Below are 22,699 nucleotides of genomic sequence, written 5' to 3' on the forward strand. Positions count from 1 at the left end.
AGCTGAATGAGGTATGTTTGATGTCAGTTGATGGTAAAGCCTACAAAGAAGGTTGATTTCCAGGTGATGACCACTGCACAATAGTAGATCAAACAATATTTTAAATGCTTAAAACTACTACACCCACCACCACACAGCATACAATAAAAAAGGACACATGACATGTTTGGTAGACACTGAAATTTTATTTATGATGCATGACAACCTTAAGAGGAAGCGGTCTTCCAAAATTTACTAACTGAGGTATTGTGGACAAGCCATAAATACAGACATTTTTTTCTGATTCAAATGTTGCCTGTTAGTAAGAAGTTGTGTAACATGGTCCAATGACGGAGATAAACAACTTATTTCTTCCAACCGTTGTTTTCATAGTCCCATTTGGCTGATATGCCCTGAACAGGGTTGATCCTCATATCAAGCATCCTCTGAAGCTCTTTCTGCTTGTACTCAGGGTCAAAAGTGTGAGGAACATCTCCGTACACTGCAAAAAACAAAAGATCAACAGAATTTCTCTTTAGTGCAAATATCACTGACAGAATGTTGAACAAGAGTCAGAAATGTTACAGATGAGATAAATAAACATATGTGACAAGAACACATACCATATTTCCTCTGCCACAGCACAACAAAACCTGTGAAGCCAATGAAGAACAAAATACCAGCAAACACAGACTTCCACTCCCCTGAGCTTTTATCCATTTCAGCAAAGCTCTCCTTGAAGCTGATACGGTACACTGTAAGAAACAAACAAAAACTCTTGAACAGCAGGAAATGAGTAACACAAAGAAAAAAAAAAACAAAACATTGAATATCTTCTAAAACATCTGCCTCTGATACATACATGCAACTTTTTCATCAATTGACAATGTGGTCCAGGACCCCTTCTCCTTCTCCTTAAGGGACCTCTGCTCTGCGCTCAAGTCCTGGACATATTTGATCTCAGGTAGGGGATTCTCCCGCCGGTCAAAATATGCTGGGAGAGAGTAGTCCTCAACCTTGGCAACTCCTGAGAAATACAGTAAAATGTCACAATCTTTTGTTAATTCTTGCAACAACTACAAGAATAAAAGTAAACAACCACACATATGTCTTACAGTGGATATAAATGGAAAAAGGACTAGCACTTAACTTTGTGACAATACCAAGAATTAGAGTAAAGGTTCCTGCCTTCTTGGGCATAATATCATGAGCATTAAGGAAATTATACTTTTTGCCATTCTTCTGGCAACTGCCCTACTCAAACATTTATCATCCATTAATTCCTTAAAAAAAGGAACACTCCACTGGCAGAGTTCTGTCAGGACCTTGTGTGGAGCTTTCATTCAGTTAACAGCTTGTGGAGATGAACATCATGGTTTGACCTATTCCTACTTGCATTTCTACTAAATCATAAAACATGAAAGTTACATTTTGAAGGGACTTTTTAAGCCACAAGTTCTCACACACTTGCATTAGCTGTATTTAGGTGTCTGCATCATGACTGTGGGTCACTGTTGTGGTAGCACTCCAGTTGGGCAATATGGCAAATATAATTTAATGATACTTGAAGACACTTTCACAATACATGATACACATGATGATATTTAGTTTTTCTGAAGTTTGACAAGGTGGAACTGATAAAAACAGCTGTACTGCTATATTTAAAACAATACTTTCAACATCTTGAGTACAACAATCTTTTTTCAATGTTAAGCCATTAAACAGGACCGCTCAAGCTCTATTTGAAATGAAACCTGTGATTGATCAGGATTTTCTCAGAACATGTAACATAACGTATATAACAATAAAATTTTGTTGCACTGCACCCCTAAGTAATACGTATTCAAACACACACACACCCCCCCATATACATATATACATTATGTGTATATATACACATTGTGTGTGTGTGTGTGTATATATATATATATATATATATATATATATATATATATATATATATATATATATATATATACACACACACACACACACACACACACACACACACACACACATACAAGGATGGATAGATAAACTGACAGACAGACAAATAAATACAGACTTACCATGCCCACCACGTAGGCAGACTGAAGTTGACAAGGCTCGTTTGCCAACAAGACGAAACGCCCTGGTCGCCAGCATTCTGCAAGGTAAACAAGGTCACAAAGTGGCTATTTATACAAGAAAAAAAGGCTCATATCTAGCTATTCCACTTTTTATAATAAAGTTTTACCTTTTCCGTATCATGACCAGTGACAGTACATTACAGTACTTTTAAACAGTCTGAGTGGCCACAAATTATTATTTAGATATGAGTAAGAAGGTCAAACACTTCAATTATACTTGAGTTATAAAACAACACTATACCATAAAATACTCTACCTTGTAACTCATTTATCCTACAGGCTAAATAGGCGCTACAAGCGCTAGTAAGCTATTCTCAAGCTATGCAGCCAGTTAGCAACGCAGCTAACTAGCATCTTCCAGGAACTGTCACAAGGTCACACTTGGCTTGCGCTCAAGAAACAAAACAAACCCATCTCTCGAACAGCGCCTGTGGTGGCGGTGAACCTCGGCATATACTGCGTACTCGAATGAGACAGTTATCGGCCGCCGGAAGGTTTACCGACACCATTCAGCGGCGTTATTAGCCTAGCTACAGCGCTAAACGGTCTGCATTGTGCAGCGGAAGGAAGCGGCGCCGTCAGCCGCCTCAATGTCACAATGTTCCGTCTTTCAGAACATTAAACCCCCTCACTCTGAGAAGGCTCGCTAAACAGAGACGCGATGATCACGACAAGAGGTTTTACAAGCACTGCTTCCCGGCTATATGGATTGCATAGCCCTAAAGTAAACCACAAACCCAGATTTCGCCGCTCACCCACCTCTCCGCTTTCAGCCGGGGTCTGTCCGCAACGGATGAAGGAGGACGTACACGCCGGAAACGCGCCAGGCTGCGGCTGCTGAGCACTGTGGGTAAATCATTAAGAGTAGAGAAACACATAAACTAAACTCTTATTGCTGACATTTTTTATCATTAACAAACATTTTAAAGAACGTAATAAATGTAAAAGTATTGAATGAAAATGTAGTTATAGTATTTTTTCGCATTTTTTACATCGCTGGTTTACGGCATTGGCGGACCATGAAACCGAACAGTGGGATCAGCCATTTTGGCTCTGTGCACGTTTGAAGCACTTTTAGATATATTAAAAGTATCCATACACCAAATATCTGTCCCCAGTATGATACTATCTCCTCATTGTAATGTTTACAACAGATTTTCTTCGAAGCCGAAAATAGTGGCCAATTCCATTTCGCCAATAACAGTTGTGGTTCACGTTTATCATGAAAAGCCTTTTATTGTTTGTTCCAAGATCAATAATTCCAAAGATTCTGAAATTGCTGTTTGTCTTATTTTTGAGGGCGTAAAGATGTCCAGTTTACTCACATACTTATTATCAGGAAAATAAGTACAGTAATATCCTGTATGAAATTTTGTATAATTGTGTAATAAACCTCTCTGGGTATTTATCATATACTGCCTAATAGTAATTTATAACGTGTAGTATCTTATTGCAGTTGTCAGTATTTAATATAAGAGTCATAAATAACATTTGTTGCTTGGCTTTATTGATCAACCTCAACAAAGCAAATACATATTAGCTTTTTCAAAAATAATAGTCAAATTCTATGTTCATAAAAAATATTTTAATAAAACAAAATATTGACTTAAATAACATTTTAATAAACAAATTGTTTTCTTATGTAAATAAGGAGAAATAATATTTGAAAATGATTTTATTTTCAAAAAATTAGAAAGCTGCCAGAACTAAGATTGAACGACCTCGTTGACATTTTCCTGTAATGTGATGTTTGTGGTTTTGTCTGACGTCTATATGTGACAGTATTTGACAGAATGCGTACGAACGTTTCTGCAAAACCGACTACAACGCGTTTGGCGCGGATGGCGTCACTACCACTCATCCTACGAGGCTGCCAGTCACTCTCGCTGGGATTTGTAGTTCATTTCTGGTTTGTGTTTCAGTTGTGTCTTTACAATTAATTCACAGTTAATCCACAACCAATAAGTCGCCTGTGGTGAAATAAGTGGCGATTCAAAATGGTCTGAACGCTGCCAGCATATGGTGTATATGTGCATATGGTGTATATTTCCCTCCTCAAACCTCGGAGCCGAAATGGAGGTCTGCTGGACAAGTCGCAAAGGGTCGTAGTGGTTTACGGTCGTTGCCGGTGCACAGTTCAGAACCCATTTGAACGAGCGTGTAATTAGGAAGAAGGCACTGTGAGCAGCAGCTCGTGATCTACAGTCGTTAGATTTTTATATTAAAGATACAGGATTGGTCCACCGGACGACGACAACAAAATAGTTCGAGACCTTGGCGCCCGATAAAGGCACTGTGTTCAAAGTACAGGGAGTCTGCTAGTTTAGGAAAGTCGGTATGAAATTGGAGAGATAGCTAGCGAGCTAGCCAGCCTGTTAGCCTGTGAGATTGCTGAAGACATTGTGCTGTAGCTCGATATAGTTACAGCGGCTGCGCCTTCTAACTCGCTCTGGTTCGTTTGTATGCCAGTCAGGCAGTGGGCCTTGTGAGAGTGAGAATGCTGAAGTTGACGACTCAGGCGTACTGTAAGATGTTACTGCACGCTGCGAAGTATCCTCATTGCGCTGTTAATGGGATACTAGTGGCTGAGAAGCAGAAAGAGAAGAAGAAAGAGGGCCACACCAGCACCATACTCTGCGTGGACTGTGTACCCCTGTTTCACGGCACTTTAGCGCTAGCTCCCATGTTGGAGGTGGCACTTACATTGGTAAGGTGGACACAGTAACTAACAGTGTTCTGTTTGTTCTGGCTTATTTATGTCTGATTTTCCGAGCTGTTGTAGGACCTACGGGTTTTGTCAAACTCTTAAAAGAATGTTTCACCGAAAAAAATAATCAGAATTTCACAGTTTTTAACCTAATGTTGTCAATCAGCCAAGAACTGATGAGATTGGTGTCCGACGTTTGTACTGGAGCTGTGAGACTAATGTAGCTAAAAGTAATGTACGTCTTTTCCACTGTTACTCAACTCTGGCCCTAGAGGCTCACTGCCCTGCACATTTTAGTGCATTTCTTACTTTAACACAGCCAATTTAACTCCATAATAGGCTGTTAAAGAGCTGATTGCTAAAAAAAAATCCTTTAAGCTTAAACTATCCATTGTCACTTTTAGGCATGTGGACAGCCTTGGCTTGCTTGTGAATGACAGATTTCAAGTAAACAGTTTTTAGTTCATATTGCAGTATGCTGTTTGAAGTGGTCATGATTGTCCTGTGTTGTTGTTTTTTTTTTTTTTTCTTTCAGATTGACACATGGTGTAAAGAAAATAAATACGTAATAGCTGGTTACTATCAAGCAAACGAACGCATAAAGGAAGTGAGGTAAAACATAGTCTGCTTTAAGTTTAGTGAGAGTTTTGGCACTTGGTCTTTTGATATGCGTGTTGTGATGTGTATATCTCAAACTTTTCCAGACCAAATCAAGTTGCTGAAAAAGTAGCAGCAAGGATTTCAGAAAATTTCAGTGAAGCAGCAATGATAATAGTAAGTTGTCAGAAGTCTCTTAAGTGTGGGATAGAACTAAAATACAACTGTTAATTTTACAAATAAAATTGCATTATGATCTCTTTCAGCTGGACAGCAGCAGATTTACTATGGGATGCTTTACGCCAATCCTTTCCATTTACGATCATCTTGACAATAAGTGGAAGTGCAGAGACCCAAGCACGTGAGTATTTTTTTTGTTTCCAGTAAATCTGGAAGGTCAACATTTATAAACAAGCATATGACTGAATTTGCAGAATGATTACAAATTTGAGGTAATATAATTGGTCAACATGTATTGTAGTTTTTGTCGTATGAAACACTCTACCATTTTATCAAATACAGGCTGTATAATTTTATTGACCTCATTTCTTCTCGCAAAATTTGATGGGGTTGGTAAATTAAGTGTGAGAGTTGGACTTGTACCACTTTGTGATATTAGCTTCTGGTGTTCTTAATATTTCTTCTGTTTTTCTCTTCTAATAGCTTTCACTATTTCAATAGCAACACTGCTATTTAGTGTTTCCTCTCTTCCAACAGACTTGATTTATCTCATCACTTATAGTTAAATAAGTTGGATCAGGTGTATTGGACAGAGAAAGCACTAAATAATGCTTCAGGAGTTGTAAAGATGTTGCAACAACAAAGCAATGAAAACAATTTGTAGTCTCACTGTTAACCCCACAAAGTAATGAATTGTCAAACAGGAAGAGATTTACTTTCCTTGAAGTTTGAGAAAGATCATAGTGACACCCAATTTGTCATGTCTGCATCAGGCCACATATTCAGTGTTTATATGCCAGTGTGTTCACATTTACCAAAAAGGAGAAGTTATGAAAAGTAATTAAAATAAAATGAACATATGTTATTTTTTTGTGGTTTTGGCCATTAATTACCTTAGTGTGGTGGGATATATATGCACTTTTTACTAGCCTTCACCATTTGAGAACTGGCTCAAAGGAAACACAAGCTCAATAGATTTAGAAACTCTTATCTCTCAGTCAGTTGTCATATTTAATAAAAGAGTGAACTGAGTATTAGTAACATGGATGTCTTGTGCAGTATTAGGGTAGTAGGGGGTATAGTGGAATTTGGTAATGGTGTAAAGTGTATTGTGGTTCGTTGCAAGATGTTTGTGCATGTCTGATTGTTCGTGGAAGTATCTGTGAAAACTGAGTGAGTTTTAAGAAGAAATTTCTTCTTAAGAATGGTTGGTGAATGAAGCACAGTTTCAGGCATCAGGTATTTCATGTGAAACATTATGTAGAAATCAACATTTTACATCAAATGAATGACTTTCTTTACACCTTAATTGTATTAATTCATGTGGAATTTTTGTTAAGTCTGCAGATTTTATCATTAAAAACTTGGGCTGCAACAAACAACTAATTTGATAGTCGAATCAATCAATTACTGATCGAATAATCAATTATTTTGATTATGAATCACTGTTACCAAATAACTTTTATGTAACTATTCACTTTTAAATTTAGCTTGAGGTTTTATGTATTTGCTAACTAATAATGGAGACAATAAAGATGAATAACATTAACTGTTTCAATTAACTTTCTTGCTCATACAAAATATTAAAAAGAAATTTAAACTTTTAAAATTTAAAACCAAGGATGTGCAAAGTGGCATCAATAAAATATAACAAAACTAAATCAGTTTTCATTTAATGAAGTAAATAAAAAAATATTCTAAATTTAAATGTTAATTTTAAAGTGCAGTCTGTGCTTTGTGCATTCAGCTGTCTATCTACACTTGGCTGCAACTAAATTCTGACAATCTCAGGTCTTTATTGAAACGGAGGAAAGTCAGTATTTCTCTGTGATCCTGTGAGTCTTGCTCACCTCTGAGAGTGGATATTTGAACAACTTTGTATTAATGCTTCGGTTCAACGGTAACTGTGCTCAGGGAGAGCTGCCTCCTGAAACTGTGAGCGAGCGGAGCCAAACGCTGGAAACGCTCTTGGTGTTTGCTGAATTTAAATACACCGGTGGCCTCGACACTAAGACTCAGATGCAGTGTTTAAACTGTAAACGTTACCTGTAAAGTGGACATGGTCGCTGTGAATAATATTTACTTGCTTCTCTGTTCCAACTCTATTAACGATACCAGAGAACCTGCATTTCAAAATACAAATGTTACAGCTCAGCTCACAACATGAAGTATGGCGGCTTTTAACATTAGCTAACTAGCTCACCAGCACAACTATCGCTGTGTCCCAAACCACACACGTCTGTAGCTTACTTCACACACTTCCAGTACTAATTTAGCATTTCCAGTACTTTCCAGGATTTTGTTCTTGAGTCAGCCTTTGCGAGGCTGTTAACTCTCCAGTAATCGGTAATGACAAAACGTCCTTAGTGAGCGCGAGAAAAATGCACAATGACGTCGCCAACTAATCGACTATTAAATTAGTTGCCAACTAATTTGGTCACCGAGTTTAGTTGACTAAGTCGAATAATCATTACACCCCTATTAAAACCTAGGTTTGTCAGTGGTGTGTTCTTAAATTCTGTGTCTTTTAGACGCACCTCTAACTCATTTAGATGTTTTGATGCTACCACTTCATTGTACTAAAAGTGATGCCCTTTCACTGATTTGACCACAAATTGATCATAAAGATTTTCTGTTCGTTATGTCAACACTTACTCTTTATTACTCCTGTGATGTACAAGATGACTAATGACTGGTGAATTTCAAAAACCCTTTCAGAGACTCGTTTGAAGACTGGACAGAAGCTCAGAAGATCACATCAGCCTTGTTGGAGAGTAGGTCCTATGAAAACCTCATAGACTTTGACAACCACTTGGATGACCTCAGGAATGATTGGACAAATCCTGAAATCAACAAATCGGTGTTGCATCTATGCTGAAGTTGTCCAAGGGGTCTACCTTACCTGTCCAAGCCATTAATGCCAAAATTGGTTGCATATTGTTACTGTATTCAGTCCAATAGGAAAGGTTCTTCCCAGTGGGAAAAGCTCAGAAATGAAATATTTCTAAAGGGCAAGCAGGACATAAGTACCACGTGCTGTTTGGAATGATTGTGATCGTCATGGCATGGATTATTTCTTAAACTTGTTGTCAGGCAACAGTTTTTATGCATCCATTTAACGCACAACCTTATTATGGCATTTCAGTTTGATTGATGGGCAGTTATCCTCAAACTTTTCATATGCCCATCTTTTCATATGCCGTTAAATATTCTTTTTGTAATTAATACTACAGTTTTCAATCTGACCATCACTTCATTGTTGATTTTCAACTTTTATGAACATTGTAATCTGAATTAGCACATAACTCTTTTGTTCCTTTTCATAACCTGGGAGAAACTGATTGGATGTGTGTTTTGCATTAGAATTTGAATAGAAGTGGCAGTGTTGTGTATTACTCAGCATGGTTTCAGCAGCTGAAGTGGTCAGTTGGTTATTTACCAGTTGCAAACTAACTTGAATTTAAATGCTGAAATATGGTTTGGTGTGAGAACATTTTGACATCCATACACAAAACAAATGTAAATGCTAGAGGATTATGGAAATGGTTTTAACTTAATTGCTTTTATTGTTTGTTTTTCCCGAGTTACTGTAGCCTTACAGAGATAATTAATAAATAATCTTTCAGAGGTCATTTAAATGAAAGGTGTTTCTCATTTCATAAACAGTTTAATGTATATACTTATTTTGGTACGCAGCATTAAAAGGAGTTTAGTCTTAATATATAAACAGTTTTGAAGCTCTGCTGTTATGGTTTTACTTTATTAAGACATAGGTAATATTTGTGTGGAAAAGACTGCCTTGGAAATATACATAATTCTGTAATGTTCATTTCTGATGGAAAAAATATAATGTAATTTCATAATTAGAATCAGGTGGAAGGAAATTAAAATTAGCTTTTGTAGAAGTAAGAATAAAGTGTTTTTTAAAAAATCTGTTTAGCTTTGTACTTATTGGCTTGTTTTGGTAAAACACTTTAAAAGGCTCTTCTTGACTGAGTTTCTATAAGATGTTTTAACGCCGAGAAAATATTTTTGAATGCGAGTATGCTGCAGATATTCCTCTGCAGATCCATTTTTTTGAGTCATACCAGTTAGTAATCATTTTGTCTTGCTTTCACAGTAATTTTAGATGGTTTGCTATGAGAGAAGAACAGGAAGAAGTAACATGCCGGACCATGTAATGACAAGAATAAGCCTACTTTTTAAAAAATAGCAGCCGAATGGCAGGTGCTTTTGCACTAAAGAACCTTGTAAAACCGTGTCCAAATGACTGTGTTGTCTCTTTATATCATAATAGCATTACTATGTTATAACAATGTTGTTTAATTTGTCTTTAGCAACAAAATGCTAAAACGTGGAAATGTTAAATGTTTGCTAAACTTTCTTGAATAATATTTGCATCAGATCATAGCTGTCTTTTGTTATTATTATCTTTTGACTGGTTGATTTTTATTTTACAGGCTCAAATCATCTTGACCTTGATAATGTTGTAGTTTTGCCTTGGTGTCTAGAATCATTTCATATTCAAAAGCCTAAGAGTTGTAAGTTCTAAATTCTAAAATCTAAGTTCTAAAAGCGTTCTAAATTGTAAAATTCAGACCAAAAAAAGTGAAAAATGCTTCACAATGTAAAGGTTCCGCTTGAAAGGCTCTTCCTAGAACTTCTTGCTTATACATTAACAGGTTCTTCTAACTCACACGTTTCATTTACAAAAATGGTTTTCCACCCATTGAAGCTGTTTACCGAACCAAAATTGGTACTTCCATGACAATGCGCAAAGAATTCTTTGAGTAGGCATTTTGCTCACCCAGTGTTTCTTCTGAAATCAAAGGCATAAATTGGGACTTGCCCCTCTTTTCATCAGTAACCGCCTCTACACGCCTGGGAAAGCTTTACATTACATGTTGGAACATTGAGGATTTGATTACAATTATCCACATAAGCATTAATGAGGTCAGACACTTATGCTGGATGATCCTTTCTGGCACTCAAACTTAACCCAAACGGATTTCCATCACTCCACTGCCTCACAGCTCAATGCTGGGGGGCTTTAAATGGCCTTTGAATAGCAAGATTTCTAAAGCATTTAACATACTACTACTACTAATAATAATAATATTATTATAATAAACTATGCTCACTGACTCTGTGACAATGTACCTGTATTATGACGCCCCCAAATATTAGTCATGTAATGTATTTTTCTTGACGTGAAAAATAAAAGAATGCGCTCTGGCGCCCCCTGGTGGTAAAACTGCGGGCTGTCTGCGGTCTGCAGGAAACCACGAGGCAGCGACGTCATACAACATGTCTGAATAATACGCGGGAAAAGCAGCACTGCCTGTTTTAAGGCATTAAGCACAGCATTGACAACGTTTTTCAGCGTTTCTGTGAACGATGGATCCATTAGAAGTCGAATTTCTCGCCGAGAAGGAAATGGTGAAGATCATCCCGAATTTCAGTCTGGATAAAATTTATTTAATCGGGGTGAGTCTGCATGTACAGGAAGGTAACGCGTATATACTGACGGACTGTGCTGAGCAGCTGTGTAGACACAATACAGCGAGTTTGTAGCGGGGCTGGAGTCAGCTTCGTGTTCGCTTTCTGTTTTCACTTTTCCACCTTAGATAGCGCAGCGGTTAGTCTCGAACCTGAGGTGCCTGAACGTAACAGAACGTACATGGCGGAAAGAAGCGAACAAGAAGCTGGCGAATAAAAAGCTGACTTCAGCCTTGTTGTGTATGCACGTTTTGTATATCGTTATCTAACAGTAACCTTAGTTGTTCGACAACTCTAAAACGAGATTCTCGATAGCGCGGTTTTTACTTGTAATCACGAAAAGCTGTGGACTCCTTTTGTAGGGAGACTTGGGCCCTTTCAACCCTGGTCTACCGGTGGACGTGCCCGTTTGGCTGGCCCTTAATCTGAAGCAAAGACAGAAGTGTAGAATAGTTCCTCCGGACTGGATGGACGCAGGTAAATCTGGTCTCACACTGCTTTAGATTTTCCTCGTTTTACAGAAATTTATATAACCCAAGTTATTTTGGTATTTTGCTTGGGAACCATTGGGGTAATTTTGACTTGATTTCACAGCTTGTTGCGATCTGACCAGATGGCCTATTACTAAAAGTAAGCTCTCATTTTTCTGTGGCTTGTAGATAAATTGGAAGAGATCAGGGAGCAGGAGAGGAAGGAGGACACCTTCATGCCAATTCCCAGTCCATACTACATGGAGTTGACCAAGTTGCTACTGAACCAGTAAGAGCTGCAGTATAAATACCATTATTTTTAGTATAGGGATCAGAAATTTGCAACATGGATTAGCCAAAATCTAAATAATATTTAATAAATTAATCAAAATGTCTTCATGCAAACTTGCAGATTGTGATCTTGGCAGATTCAGGATGTCTTATGCTATGCTTGCAACTACACTCAAATGACTGGGCTCATAGATTCAAAAGGTTGTGATTTATAGTTCTTATTTCGTTAGAGGGCTGAATGACAGACTTTGAAAAAGTTCTGTTTGGAGACTGAGCCTCATTGTTCTGTTAAATACATAATTACAGCTCTATAATGCATAAAGTAATGAATATGGACCACAGAATTCAAAATGGAAGCAAACCTGAAAATATAAGTGCTTATACTCTGCATGAACTGATGCTTATTCCCCATTTGCATTAAACCATGTAGTGGTAAAATAGTTTTAAATGTAGATGTATAAATAAACTGAAATGGAAGGTGTGTGTGTGTGTGGTGGTGGGGGGAGGGTCATTAAACTCATATTACAATTAATGTTACAGTGTGATTGTTTATTTCGGTGTTCATCTCAAATAAGCAATTTACAGTTTAGAATAAAACATGTAAATCCACACATTGTGCATACTGGTGTTAAATATAGAAATGCATTTTTAGGTTTCATAACTTTTTCGACACTTACAAAAAGTAAATTTTGCAAGTTGAGTTTCTTTATGTATTAATCTATGTAAAATCCTTCATGTAGTGCTGCAGACAACATTCCCAAGGCTGATGAAATCCGGACGTTGGTAAAGGACATTTGGGACACCCGTATTGCAAAACTGCGCCTGTCCGCCGACAGCTTCATTGGCCAACAGGAGGCTCATGCCAGGGTAAACTAGAAGAAATTGACACACTCAGTAACTAACTCAGTAACTGAATGAATTGTAGCTTATACTCTACCAGTTAGCATTATGCAAACTATGGTACTTGTTTCAATACATGCGGAGTGGTTTATCTTTGACCACTTTTGTTCTAGACTAAAATGGATTTTTTTTTTTTTTATTTTTTTATTATAGCTGGATAACCTCACACTATTGGAGATCAACACCACGCGCAGCTTTCTGCTGGACTCTTTGAATTGCATGTACAAACTGCGCTCCAACCTCCAACCAGGCTCAGGCTCGGGCAAGTCGCAGGATTACTAAGCTGCAGTGTATCGGGACAGGACTAGCATGACCTACACTGCAGTCCACTCTTATTTCATGTGAGGTGCTACTGAGCTTTCCGGCTGTAGCTCTAACGATTCTGAGCAGTATCATTACATTTGTTTCATGCTGTGGAACAAGTGGCTGTCTTTCACCCTTGTCCACAACATGTAAGGGCTGTCAGGCTGGACAGGTTTCTTCTGACATGCTGCTGTGACTTCAGCCTTATGGACACTGTAGCAACACAGCTGAAGGAAGGTCTACAGCACATGCCAATCTGTTAAACAAATACTGGAAATTCTTTGACAGTGCAGAAGTAAGCCGTCTTTATGTTCAGTGTTCATTAAGACAGTTCTCACTCCAACAGCATTTGTTTTTCCTCTTTTTTTTTCCTGTTAATCTTCTGGTCTATCTTTTGTAAATGTTTGTAAAAGACATGACACAAATACAGTTGTACACAAATCCAGACAAACTGATGCCTGGCATGTTCAATTTGTAAAACCTTTTGTGTTCTGTGGAGTTTGCATTTGAATCATTTTGTATGACCCCACTGGGCAATGGGTTACACAAGTTCTACAGCAAAATATTAAAACATTTTTCCTGCAAATATTAATAGTTACTTTATACTTGACTGACTTCAAAAAAGTAATAAATAAATAAATATGTGTGGTATGTATGTATGTATGTATGTATGTATGTATGTATGTACCCACCTGCAGGCCCATTCCTTTATTGAGTGTGTCTTGCTAATTGCCAATAATTTCCACCTGTTGTCTATTCCATTTGCACAACAGCTGTGAAATTGATGTGAAATTGATATATACACTGCTCTAAAATAAAGGGAACACTTAAACAACACAATATAACTCCAAGTAAATCAAACTTCTGTGAAATCAAACTGTCCACTTAGGAAGCAACACTGATTGACAATCAGTTTCACATGCTGTTGTGCAAATGGAATAGACAACAGGTGGAAATTATTGGCAATTAGCAAGGCACACTCAATAAAGGAATGGTTCTGCAGGTGGGGACCACAGACCACTTCTCAGTACCTTTCTGCTTTCTGTCTGATGTTTTGGTCACTTTTGAATGTTGGTGGTGTTTTCACACTCGTGGTAGCATGAGACAGACTACAACCCACACAAGTGGCTCAGGTAGTGCAGTTCATCCAGGATGGCACATCAATTCGAGCTGTGGCAAGAAAGTTTGCTGTGTCTGTCAGCGTAGTGTCCAGAGGCTGGAGGCGCTACCCGGAGACAGGCCAGTGCACCAGGAGACGTGGAGGAGGCCGTAGGAGGGCGGAACAGGAGGAGCACTGCCAGAGCCCTGGAAAATGACCTTCAGCAGGCCACAAATGTGCATGTGTCTGCACAAATGGTTAGAAACCGACTCCATGAGGATGGTATGAGGGCCCAACGTCCACAGATGGGGATTGTGCTCACAGCCCAACACCGTGCAGGATGCTTGGCATTTGCCAGAGAACACCAGGATTGGCAAATTCACCACTGGCGCCCTGTGCTCTTCACAGATGAAAGCAGGTTCACACTGAGCACATGTGACAGACGTGACAGAGTCTGGAGACGCCATGGAGAACGATCTGCTGACTGCAACATCCTTCAGCATGACTGGTTTGGCAGTGGGTCAGTAATGGTGTGGGGTTGCATTTCTTTGGAGGGCCACACAGCCCTCCATGTGCTCGCCAGAGGTAGCCTGACTGCCATTAGGTACCGAGATGTGATCCTCAGACCCCTTGTGAGACCATATGCTGGTGCGGTTGGCCCTGGGTTCCTCTTAATGCAGGACAATGCTAGACCTCATGTGGCTGGAGTGTGTCAGCAGTTCCTGCAAGATGAAGGCATTGAAGCTATGGACTGGCACACCCGTTCCCCAGACCTGAATCCGATTGAGCACATCTGGGACATCATGTCTCGCTCCATCCACCAACCGTTGCACCACAGACCGTCCAGGAGTTGGCGGATGCTTTAGTCCAGGTCTGGGAGGAGATCCCTCAGGAGACCATCTGCCACCTCATCAGGAGCACGCCCAAGCGTTGTAGGGAGGTCAAACAGGCACATGGAGGCCAAACACAATACTGAGCCTCATTTTGACTTGTTTTAAGGACATTACATCAAAGTTGGATCAGCCTGTAGTGTGTTTTTCCACTTTAATTTTGTGTGTGACTCCAAATCCAGGCCTCCATTGGTTAATAAATTTGATTTCCATTGATGATTTTTGTGTGATTTTATTGTCAGCACATTCAACTTTTGTACAGAACAAAGTTTTCAATGAGAATATTTCATTCTTTCAGATCTAGGATGTGTTATTTGAGTGTTCCCTTTATTTTTTGAGCAGTGTATATATATATATATATATATATTTGCCAGATATCACAGCTTGCACCTTTTTTCTGTAAGAGTCTTGTTGAGTCTATTCTTGTTTTAGGAATTTTCACCCACTCATCCTTTCATAAGGAGTCTAGTCCTGTGGTATTCTTGGGCCATATTGCATGAACAGGATGTTTAAGATCTACCCACAGATTCTCAGTGATCTTCAGTCAGGGTACTCCAGCTTTAGATTTTGTTTCTTGAAATAGTTTATTTTTGAGGTGTGAATTTACCACTGTTCTGTTGTATAAGCTAACCTCCTTTTCAGCTAGTTTCTTGCCTATTATTCTGCATTAAATGAAGCAGCTATTAGCCAATTTGTTGAAGCTAAAATTCAGAGTCAGCATCTATCATGCTTGAACTGCAGATACACAGCAATTACTTTTAACAGAACACAGTTTTCAGTTGGCTGTTAGATGCATTGTGTTGCTGCACTGGTGGAGCCTTCCTACAGCTGGAATAAAATCTGTATGCATGATAGTATTCAGTAATGAGATGTAGTATGCATTATACAACGACTGTATAGATTAAAAAGGATTAAAAGAAAAGGGCAGTAATTTGAAATGGACATACAATAATCACAAAAGGATGTAAATTCCTGTCTGTTTGAAACCCAAGCTATCCCAAGATAGGAGTATCTTCTAAAACATAAAGCCTGGGTTTGAGATGCTATGTCTTCATGGTTATCTTTTTTAAACATTCTTTGGCTACACATTTAAAACAAAAGCTGTTTGACTGAATCATACTGACCAAATTAATGTGAAATAGAACTTCATTTTTGAAATATTTTATTTTTTTTTTCTGAAATTACAGCAATATATTCATAAATACCTAATTACTACATTCAACAAAGAATATATTACATTACATTGAATTCAAACAAGTACATTTTTTTCATAAAAACATGATTTCACAGCATCTAGACATCCTCCATTGAATTCGGGGGCTATTGCGTGTGCGTGCGTGAGTTGGGCAAAGGGGAGAGAGGGCGTTTCCCTGCTCCTGGACAGGCAGTGGTAGTGCTTGCTGAAGCAGACACACACACACACACACACACACACACACACACACACACACACACACACACACACACACACACACACACACACATACATACATACATACATACATACATACATACATACTTGCACAAAGTCAATGCTCTTTAGGGCCAGCCTTGGATCTGTAAACATGGAACCACCTCCAAAACCTGCCCATCCTGCAGGCCTCTGAGCACACTAATGAAATGAAACCTGGGATGGAGTGAGGGGCCCAAGAATAAAAGCACAGCCTTTTTTCAAGTACAATATCATGGCCTTGCACTCCACAGCCTGGCCTAGGTTTGGATTAATGCTAAGAATACAAACCGCAGTACATACTGTTCCAAAGTGTTTGCTAAGTCAGTCCATGGATATAAAGAGACTGCTGCTATTTTGGCCTAATGCTGAAAGGACAAATGCTCAACATGGCAATCGCTGGACATGGTAAAACAGACTGATAAACTGAGTGTACATGGCGCAAAGTGTACAGCTGAGGATCTGTACGGAAAGAGGCTTTAAAATAGTTGGTCTGAAAACACTGGCAGCTGTTTTGCTATCAAATACAAGGAATTTAAGAAAAAAAGACAGAACATAGAACACATTTCTTAAATCATAGGGTTATACTTGAATGTGTTGGCTGTAGCCATACTGGGTCAAAAAACTCACATAGTTTCATAGGCTTAGGTTAATAATGTGTTTGAAAAGAGGCAAATCTTTCAATCTTGGCAAAAAAAAAAAAAGATCTCCCCTCCAAGGACAGAAAGTATGCTTATTAAGAAAGGCAGTTGATTATTTGACACTCCATAACCTAAGATTTTAGAATTTAGCTTAGATGAGCATATTGTCTTTCCTCTAGATATCAAATAACCTTTGGCATGATATCTCACTGTGTGGTTCTGTGGGTACTTTTGGCACAGTACTCACTCATGAGAGGAAATATCACCCCTACGGACAGAGACCGACCAAAGATCCGGCAGACCACAAAACTGTCTCCATCAGATACACAGTACTTACAGTTTTTATCTTTGAGAGACATGAGAAAAAAGCTCCACTCTTGTTTCAGATCTGAAAAAAATCCATAAGTGTTTCTGTCCATCCTTCCACTGTAAGAGTACACTAAGTCTGAAAGGATGTGTAGCTGACAAGGAGCTGTTCCTAAGAAAAGGAAAATTGAAGAAAATCTGCAAATCAAGCCAACTGCTAGGCCAGACCTCAATATCACTGAATGTGCTTGTGATTAAAAAATTCAACCAACTTGTAAGCCTGAACTTGAGATGTATGGAAAAATATCCCTGCAGATTTCTTTGAAAAACTGACAGCAAGTCTTCTGAAAAGAATGGAAGCTGTAATAAAGGCTGGACACATGATATACTGAAAAATTAAGTTGTTGAGGCTTCTGTGTACTTTTCTGTTAAATGTATGTTTTCTGCTTAACATGCTGAAAAAATAATAAATTGTACATAGTGACCATATTGCCTGGGAGTTAAATAATAAAAAGGTAGGTCTCTGACTTTTGCACAGTTCTGTATATGTGCTTCTTAGGTGCATTGTGTAGATGTTCATGCATGTTGTTGTCACTTCTGAAGAAAATAAGGCTAGTCAAATAGAAAACACAGGCTGGTTCCTTACGAAAAAGGATGATTCAGACAGATGGGAAGTGATACAGGAAGCCTATGACAGTAGTCCATAGTGTGGATGGAAGGAGTCAGAGAGTGGTGTATTTCTGCCAGTGTTGGGTCTGGCGCTGCTTCAGGGGATTGATGCTACTGTAGCGCACACACACACACACACACACACACACACACACACACACACACACACACACACACACACATACACACACACACACAGGAGGAGGGCACAGAGCTCTTCCTCCTTTCTTTATCCTGACCAGCAGCAATACAAACACTAAAAGCAAGGCTTCAGCTTAACGCCCTAAAAAGCACAAGCATATTTTTAAAAAAAAATGGCAGGCTTGTTTTTTTTTTTGTTTTTTTTCCAAAGAACAATTACTGTATTTAAGTAATAAAAACATACAAAATTCTTTTTCGTTTTGTTTTGATATTTACAATACAAGGCTGAAGCACCTCTTTAAAAACTTTATTCTCAATCATCTATCTTGAATAAAACATTTTTCCTTTATTTTTTTCACAAAATGTGCATTTTTTTCATTATTAAGTTCTTTCCTAACTTGAAAGGAGTTCCTTGTTATAACACAGTACCTCCAGGTAGTTCTTCTGGGTTCTTTGTCTTTTTAAGTGCATTTCCAGTTGAAAGCTCCTTGGATCTCCAGGTGAGATGGTGATAGAATTGGTGGCTGCCACATGCTCATATTATGTTTAATAGATATGGGAGTTGGGATTTTAGGTCACTCGCGTTTGGACCATTCAGTTTGCTCAAAGCAGGAAGCTTGCTTTAATTCTGTGAAGCTGTGGTGGGCTTTGGACCAATGCTCTGTACCTCAGTCTGTATGTATGTTTTGAACAGAGGACTGTCAAAAAGCATACCGATGGTGCTGAAAAGGTCCAAGCTGGAGGGGGTGTTGGTGGGTGGCACCGGTCCTACGCTCATGGCACGTTTTTGGGCTTGGCCTTTTAGCATCAGTCCTTCTCAGTGTGCCCACGGTGCAACATCTCTCCACCTCTCTCTGTGCAGGGCAACCAGGAGACTCTCCCTTCACACTGGAGGACCAAAAGGGGATGGGTTGAAGTCTGGGTTTTTGAGGGTAAAGCGGGGCTGGGGAGGGTTCGTTGGTGCAGTGGAGATGTCACCTGGGAGGATAGCCCTTGAAGTGAGCCCTGGACCAGGGAGTTTGTGGTAGGGTCAGGCACTTTCTGAAGTGCTCCAGTTCGGCCTGTAGCTTCTCCCTTTCGGCCGCTAGCTTCTGCTTCTGAGCCATCAGCTCCTGCAGCAGAAGAAAGAGCTGTTAGAAAAACAGCCTGGCATGCAAGATACATACTTATCTAGCAGTCCAGCTGCTTATTGGAAGTACATCCTTGGAAAACAGTGGTTTTTCAGCAAAAATAATGGTTATATACAGTGGCAAGAAAAAGTATGTGAACCTTTTGGAATTGTATGGTTTTCTGCATTAATTTGTCATAAAATGTGATCTGATCCTCATCAAAGTCAAGCATATTGACAAATATAATGTACCTAAAATAATAACACAAAAAAATTCTGAGCATTCATGTCTTCATTGAGAACAACTATAAAAACCTCAGTACTAGCGGATAAAGTATGTGAACTCTTGAGTTAATGATATCAAAAAAGCTAATTGGAGTCAGGTGTTGGCATACCTGGAGTCTTGTTAAGAAAATGAGTTTGGAGGTGTGGAGTAGAGCTACTTTGACTGATATAAACCACTCTTTTTGAGCTTGCTCTGCACAAGAAGGATACGCGTATGCAAGCCATGCCTCGCCTAAAAGTTTTCAGAGGATCTACGATCAAAAATAGTTGATTTATATAAAGCTAGAAAGGGTTACAAAGTTATTTCAAAGACTTTAGAAATTCATCAGTAAGGCAAAGAATCTACAAATGGAGACAATTTGGGATGATGGCTACTCTGCCAAGAAGTGGGTGCCCAGTCAAAATGACCCCAAGAGCACAACAGAGACTCATCAATGAGGTAAAGAAACAACCCTGAGTGACAGCCAAAGATTTGAAGGCATCATTGGTACAGGCTAACATCTGTGTTCATGAGTCTACAGTTCGTAAAACCTTGAACAAGCAGGGTGTTTACGGCATGACACCATGAAGGAGCCGCTGCTTATTAAAAAGAACACTGCTGTACGCCTGAAGTTTGAGCACATTGACAGTCCACAACGGTACTGGCAAAATGTTTTGTGGACAGATGAAATTAAGATTCGCTATTTGGAAAGAACATGCAGCGCTACATAAAAAAGGCACTGCAGATCACCATGACAATATCCCGACTGTAAAGTATAGTGGAGGGAACCTCATGATTTGGGCCTGCTTTGCTGCATCAGGGTCTGGCCAGCTTACAACCAGCAATTAATTCCAAGGGTTAACTTTCCACTACCACTTTGAATGCTAAATGAGTGTGTGCAATGAAGACCTGCAAGATCATATTTTTTTGTGTTATTATTTTAGGCACATATTTGTCAATACACCTGACTTGGATGAGTATCAGATCACATTTTATGACAAATTAAAGCAGAAAACCATAAAATTCCAAAAGGTTCACATATGTTTTCTTGCCACTTTATATATATATTATATATTTATATATACTATATAAAAGTGCACAACTGCATTGAAATGGTTCTTTCTATTGTTTAATGGCTGTTTTCTATGATGGAAAATCTGTTTTACATGGTTCCTTAAAGGACTCTTTCAAGAATGGTTTCACATAGTACCATTATTGTTACAAATAATAAAACCCCTTTCCAATAAATTTGATAATAAAAGATTACATCCATTTTTTTCAGATGATGTAATAAAACTTTCTCTATTAATATTTACATATATGCTCATTTTATATCATACTATTTATTTATTTATTTTTAAGATCAAAATGTGTAATGTCTCACAGAATGTCTTTCATTTAGACCATTAAAATTAAGCACATCTTAATCATTAATGCTCAGAGACTATTTAAATATTCCAGAAAGGAGTCAATAGAATATGCTAAATGAAAATATTCAGCAGTTGTAGTCACATCAAATATTTAAGGAGGTCTCATTTGCTGGTTACATGTGAAGCATCTAAGCAGCTTGAGTGGCTAAAGCAGAGCATAGTCTTCTATACAGAGAGGCTATTCACAAAGAGGATTTAACATGGCTGAAGGGGGAAATGGGATTCAATGACTAAGCACTCTCAATGAGGTGGGATGCGAGAGCGGATCACCAGAGTAAAGTGAGCAAATGTGTGTCTGACATGGCCACTTACCCCCATAGAGTGAGAGAGCTGATCAGCAGTCAGGCTGAGGTTGTAGTGTTGGGCCTCCAGCCTCCTGCACTGAGTGTGCAGTACCTCACGCTCAATACTTTGTTCTGAGATGAGAACAGGAAGAAGGAGACAGAAAAAAGAATAAGAGAATGATCTGGACTCTCATTAGCATCAACATCAGTACTTGGACACTAGCACAAACGTTCACCATAGAGATGGTAACGGTATGCAGTCCCTGGGATCTTTCGCGCGCACACGCACACGCACACACACGCACACACATGCACGCACACACACGCACACGCACACTAGAATGAGGTGTTCATTTTCAATGGAATGATAATTAAAAATTGGACAATATGTAGATCTACTACAATGCCTGACTCTATGTGGTAAGAGAGTAGTTCTGAAATCTTCAATTGTTTAAGAATTGTTAAGAAAAAAAGTTGTACTTTTCATACTTTTCTGATAAAACCTATTTACTTTTTGTACTTTTTTGTAAAAGTTCCAATTAAAGGTAATTAAAATATAAACCTTGTCCTAAGTCATTAAATACATTTTGACCAAAAAAACAAATTCATGGTTACCATAATGAGCTTAAATGTATTTGCAAGGTATTAACATATCCAGCAGTGCTATCTGCTGTTCAACAGCTAAACTACAACAGCTCTTCACAAAATATGAATCAAATATTCGCATTCAAAATATGATTCAAATTCACTTCAAATTGACTTCTTTCACCCTGTAGCAATATCCTCTTAAAACTCAACTCACCCTCAGCATATTCCTGATAAGCTTCAAATATAGCTTCAATCCCTTGCCACCTCGGTCCTGGAGCTTCTTCCTCCTCCTCCTCCTCTTCTTCTTCTGAGTCCTCCTCAGCAGAGAGCTCAGGCCGTGTGGGCAGCGGTCCCCCATCACGGCAGGTTCCGGACGGGCAGTGCTGGCCATTGGGCTGGTGTGGAGCGTGTATTTGAGGGTGCGTGGTACGGCCTGGGCCACTCTGCAACTCTGGAATGTTGTAGTGCACTGAGGAGTCCACTGTGTGGTTGGGCTCGGAGATGGATGAAGCACCACCTGGTGGAGAGATGGAAGAAAAAACGAAAAAGGGATAAAATAAAAAGTAGAGAGAACAGTCGATCATCACTTCCCCCTAGAACAATTACAGTGTATTTAGGCTGACGACTGCTGATCCCAATTAAATCCCTAATCGGTTCTAGATACTGTACAACTGTCTTGCACTATCTATTACTATTACTTACCTAATATGCACTCTCATTGGATTCAGTTCTCAGTCTGTCTCTTACAATCTTTGAGTGACTGCTAACATTAG

General features: G+C 38.8%; 4 protein-coding genes across 10 annotated transcripts in view; 2 read left to right on the forward strand and 2 right to left on the reverse strand.

Annotated features, from left to right (window-relative positions):
* Positions 1 to 165: 165 nt before the first annotated feature.
* On the reverse strand, positions 166 to 2,952 carry LOC108412231. The gene is made up of 5 exons (XM_017685318.2): positions 2,868 to 2,952; positions 2,049 to 2,125; positions 842 to 1,006; positions 603 to 734; positions 166 to 481 (listed from the first exon to the last, which is right to left on the reverse strand). Exons 2-5 carry the CDS (start codon positions 2,122 to 2,124, stop codon positions 345 to 347), a joined length of 510 nt encoding a protein of 169 aa, XP_017540807.1. The 5' UTR covers position 2,125; positions 2,868 to 2,952; the 3' UTR covers positions 166 to 344.
* A 1,224-nt stretch (positions 2,953 to 4,176) lies between these two features.
* emc8 (ER membrane protein complex subunit 8) lies at positions 4,177 to 9,997 on the forward strand. The gene is made up of 5 exons (XM_017709554.2): positions 4,177 to 4,815; positions 5,351 to 5,427; positions 5,520 to 5,589; positions 5,679 to 5,773; positions 8,311 to 9,997. Exons 1-5 carry the CDS (start codon positions 4,606 to 4,608, stop codon positions 8,468 to 8,470), a joined length of 612 nt encoding a protein of 203 aa, XP_017565043.1. The 5' UTR covers positions 4,177 to 4,605; the 3' UTR covers positions 8,471 to 9,997.
* An 897-nt stretch (positions 9,998 to 10,894) lies between these two features.
* On the forward strand, positions 10,895 to 13,647 carry gins2 (GINS complex subunit 2). The gene is made up of 5 exons (XM_017683402.2): positions 10,895 to 11,079; positions 11,454 to 11,568; positions 11,751 to 11,850; positions 12,593 to 12,719; positions 12,906 to 13,647. Exons 1-5 carry the CDS (start codon positions 10,990 to 10,992, stop codon positions 13,032 to 13,034), a joined length of 561 nt encoding a protein of 186 aa, XP_017538891.1. The 5' UTR covers positions 10,895 to 10,989; the 3' UTR covers positions 13,035 to 13,647.
* Positions 13,648 to 18,540: 4,893 nt separating this feature from the next.
* gse1 (Gse1 coiled-coil protein) overlaps positions 18,541 to 22,699 on the reverse strand; it is a 290,232-nt gene continuing 286,073 nt past the window's right edge. For all 7 annotated transcript variants that reach the window (XM_017709438.2, XM_017709354.2, XM_037539721.1 and 4 more), the window contains 3 exons: positions 22,141 to 22,443; positions 21,367 to 21,470; positions 18,541 to 19,363 (listed from right to left, as the gene is read on the reverse strand). In XM_017709438.2, the coding sequence (XP_017564927.2) occupies positions 19,226 to 19,363; positions 21,367 to 21,470; positions 22,141 to 22,443 (545 nt within the window). In that variant the 3' untranslated portion in view covers positions 18,541 to 19,225. The remainder of the gene's footprint in view (positions 19,364 to 21,366; positions 21,471 to 22,140; positions 22,444 to 22,699) is intronic.

Source organism: Pygocentrus nattereri, chromosome 7, assembly GCF_015220715.1.
Source record: "Pygocentrus nattereri isolate fPygNat1 chromosome 7, fPygNat1.pri, whole genome shotgun sequence".
NCBI lineage: Eukaryota > Metazoa > Chordata > Actinopteri > Characiformes > Serrasalmidae > Pygocentrus > Pygocentrus nattereri.

Coding starts and splice junctions, on each gene's coding strand:
- gins2 (XM_017683402.2), top strand. CDS start 10,990: ATGGATCCATTAGAAGTCGAATTTCTCGCCGAGAAGGAAATGGTGAAG. Junction 11,569..11,750: donor TCCGGACTGGATGGACGCAG/GTAAATCTGGTC, acceptor TGTGGCTTGTAG/ATAAATTGGAAGAGATCAGG. Junction 11,851..12,592: donor ACCAAGTTGCTACTGAACCA/GTAAGAGCTGCA, acceptor TCCTTCATGTAG/TGCTGCAGACAACATTCCCA.
- emc8 (XM_017709554.2), top strand. CDS start 4,606: ATGCTGAAGTTGACGACTCAGGCGTACTGTAAGATGTTACTGCACGCT. Junction 4,816..5,350: donor TGGAGGTGGCACTTACATTG/GTAAGGTGGACA, acceptor TTTTTCTTTCAG/ATTGACACATGGTGTAAAGA. Junction 5,590..5,678: donor GTGAAGCAGCAATGATAATA/GTAAGTTGTCAG, acceptor GATCTCTTTCAG/CTGGACAGCAGCAGATTTAC.
- LOC108412231 (XM_017685318.2), bottom strand. CDS start 2,124: ATGCTGGCGACCAGGGCGTTTCGTCTTGTTGGCAAACGAGCCTTGTCA. Junction 1,007..2,048: donor CTGCCTACGTGGTGGGCATG/GTAAGTCTGTAT, acceptor TGTATTTCTCAG/GAGTTGCCAAGGTTGAGGAC. Junction 482..602: donor GCTGTGGCAGAGGAAATATG/GTATGTGTTCTT, acceptor TGTTTTTTGCAG/TGTACGGAGATGTTCCTCAC.